This window comes from Penaeus monodon, chromosome 20 (assembly GCF_015228065.2).
Source record: "Penaeus monodon isolate SGIC_2016 chromosome 20, NSTDA_Pmon_1, whole genome shotgun sequence".
Classification (NCBI taxonomy): domain Eukaryota; kingdom Metazoa; phylum Arthropoda; class Malacostraca; order Decapoda; family Penaeidae; genus Penaeus; species Penaeus monodon.
In genome coordinates, this window is record NC_051405.1 from 46,696,937 (window position 1) to 46,698,835 (window position 1,899).

The following is a 1,899-nucleotide window of genomic DNA, read 5'->3' on the forward strand; positions in this document are numbered from 1 at the left end:
AAAAGGCTCTCTACCTCCTCTGTTTTTGACTCCCACAGGTAAATGGGGAATTTATGAACTGGGAGTACTTCCTCACCAAGTTCTTCACAGTGTCAACCTCCAAGAAGTCATAGGCTTCTTCCTTCAAATGCAGAGAGACTGTGGTACCTGAAGGAAAAAGAATTCATACATTGATTTGTTCATATAGTGTACACACAGCAGTCAAAGTATAAATCCGACTTCCTTGGTACTTCAAGAAAATAAGTTTACCTCGCTTTAGGGTATCTCCACGAGGATCTTCAACAACGGAGAACTCGGCAGAGTCAGATTCCCATACATGCTGTTTATCAGCATTGTTTTTACTTGTAACAACAACCCTGTCAGCTACAAGGAAGGCCGAATAGAAGCCAACACCAAATTGTCCAATGAGGTCACTTGTCTGAAAAAGACAAGTTTATTAAAGGAATAATGATCACACATCTAATCAAGTTTTACTATTTTCATAAGCAAACTAAAGGCCTTGGAAAATGGTAAAGCAAAAATTTTTATGCAGAAAGATTGTGAGGGGGTAGCATTCATATAGGTCAGGCCTACAGGCAATGCCCAGGAGTCACCTGAGGCCTAATGACTGATTTTAATGGGCAGTGAGGCACCCAAATCCAATAGGTTAAATGGTGATTATGTAAAAAATGTCTGGCTACTGTCTACCAACAATGAAATCTTTACATGACAATGTTCTACAAATTATATACAAATGATATTCATTAAAATTGGCTTTCTACTTCAAAAAAATGTATAAATGAAAATACCTCCTCTGCATTCTCCGACTCCTGCAGTTTAGAGAAAAATTCTGAAGTTCCAGATTTTGCAATTGTTCCAAGGTTATTGACCAAATCTGCTTTTGTCATGCCAATACCACTGTCAGTGATGTGAAGTATGTGGTTGTCCTGCAAAGAAACCCTTCATTAGAAATCTTCATAATATAGATCTTTATAAAGTAGGTTTTTACATGTTGTGGTAAATATGCTTAACTAATTATTTAAGCACAAATGACATACCTTGTCTGCTTTTATTCTGATGGCCAACTCTGGGTTAGTACTCAGCTGATCCTTGTCAGTCAGTGACAGCAGACGGATTTTGTCAAGTGCATCAGAGGCATTGCTGATCAACTCCCTCAAAAAGATCTGAAAGGAATGAACTATGAAATCGACCCTAAAGATTGAAACCAGCACAACACCTCATTACATAGTTCAAATTGTCACTCAATAAGATTTTTAGGTTCTTACCTCCTTGTTCCTGTACAGAGAATTGATAATAAGCTTCATCATCCGGTTGACCTCTGCTTGGAATGCATGCTTTTCTGCTTTCTCCCGCATTTCTTTGATCTGAAAGGCACCGTTCATTGAGTTCTTAACACTACAATCATTTTGATCTTACAAAAGCCAGCCTATAGATACCCTGCTTTAATTAAATGTACAAAAAGTTGTAGACCAGTATAAAGTAATCACAAATTCAGTAAGGTCCAGCTTCATCCATTCATCTTTAATAAGGAAAATGTGCAGATGATAGAGCAAATAAATCTAAGAAACTTCTTTGTACTTCCAACAGAACTCAAAAATAAAGTCAATAGACATGCAAGTGTCACAGCCCAAAATTAAAAAACATTTTAATTTGCCACCCAATATCCTTTCATACTTAAAAAATGATGTTTATTGTAATCAATTTCGTACATACATGCAGCCCACAAAGTTTTTCCTGCATAAAAGGATATGATAGTACAAGAGTAATACAACACTGAGTATTTATGGTAACTAATAAATTTCTTACTGTGTAAATCAGTGTTTGGCCCATATTACTAGCATGTGGGATCCTCATTATTATAGCATATCTTATTTTGGAAAAAAAAAAAAAAAATCCTGA

The 1,899-nt window shown here is 36.1% G+C and overlaps 1 protein-coding gene across 1 annotated transcript in view; it reads right to left on the reverse strand.

Annotated features, from left to right (window-relative positions):
• The window catches only part of LOC119585888 (endoplasmin-like), a gene marked incomplete in the record, with an annotated part of 50,039 nt that overhangs the window by 4,425 nt on the left and 43,715 nt on the right, over nt 1-1,899 (reverse strand). The window contains 7 exon segments of the mRNA XM_037934618.1: nt 15-52; nt 55-147; nt 250-418; nt 789-926; nt 1,038-1,163; nt 1,266-1,364; nt 1,437. Coding sequence (XP_037790546.1) covers nt 15-52; nt 55-147; nt 250-418; nt 789-926; nt 1,038-1,163; nt 1,266-1,364; nt 1,437 — 664 coding nt within the window.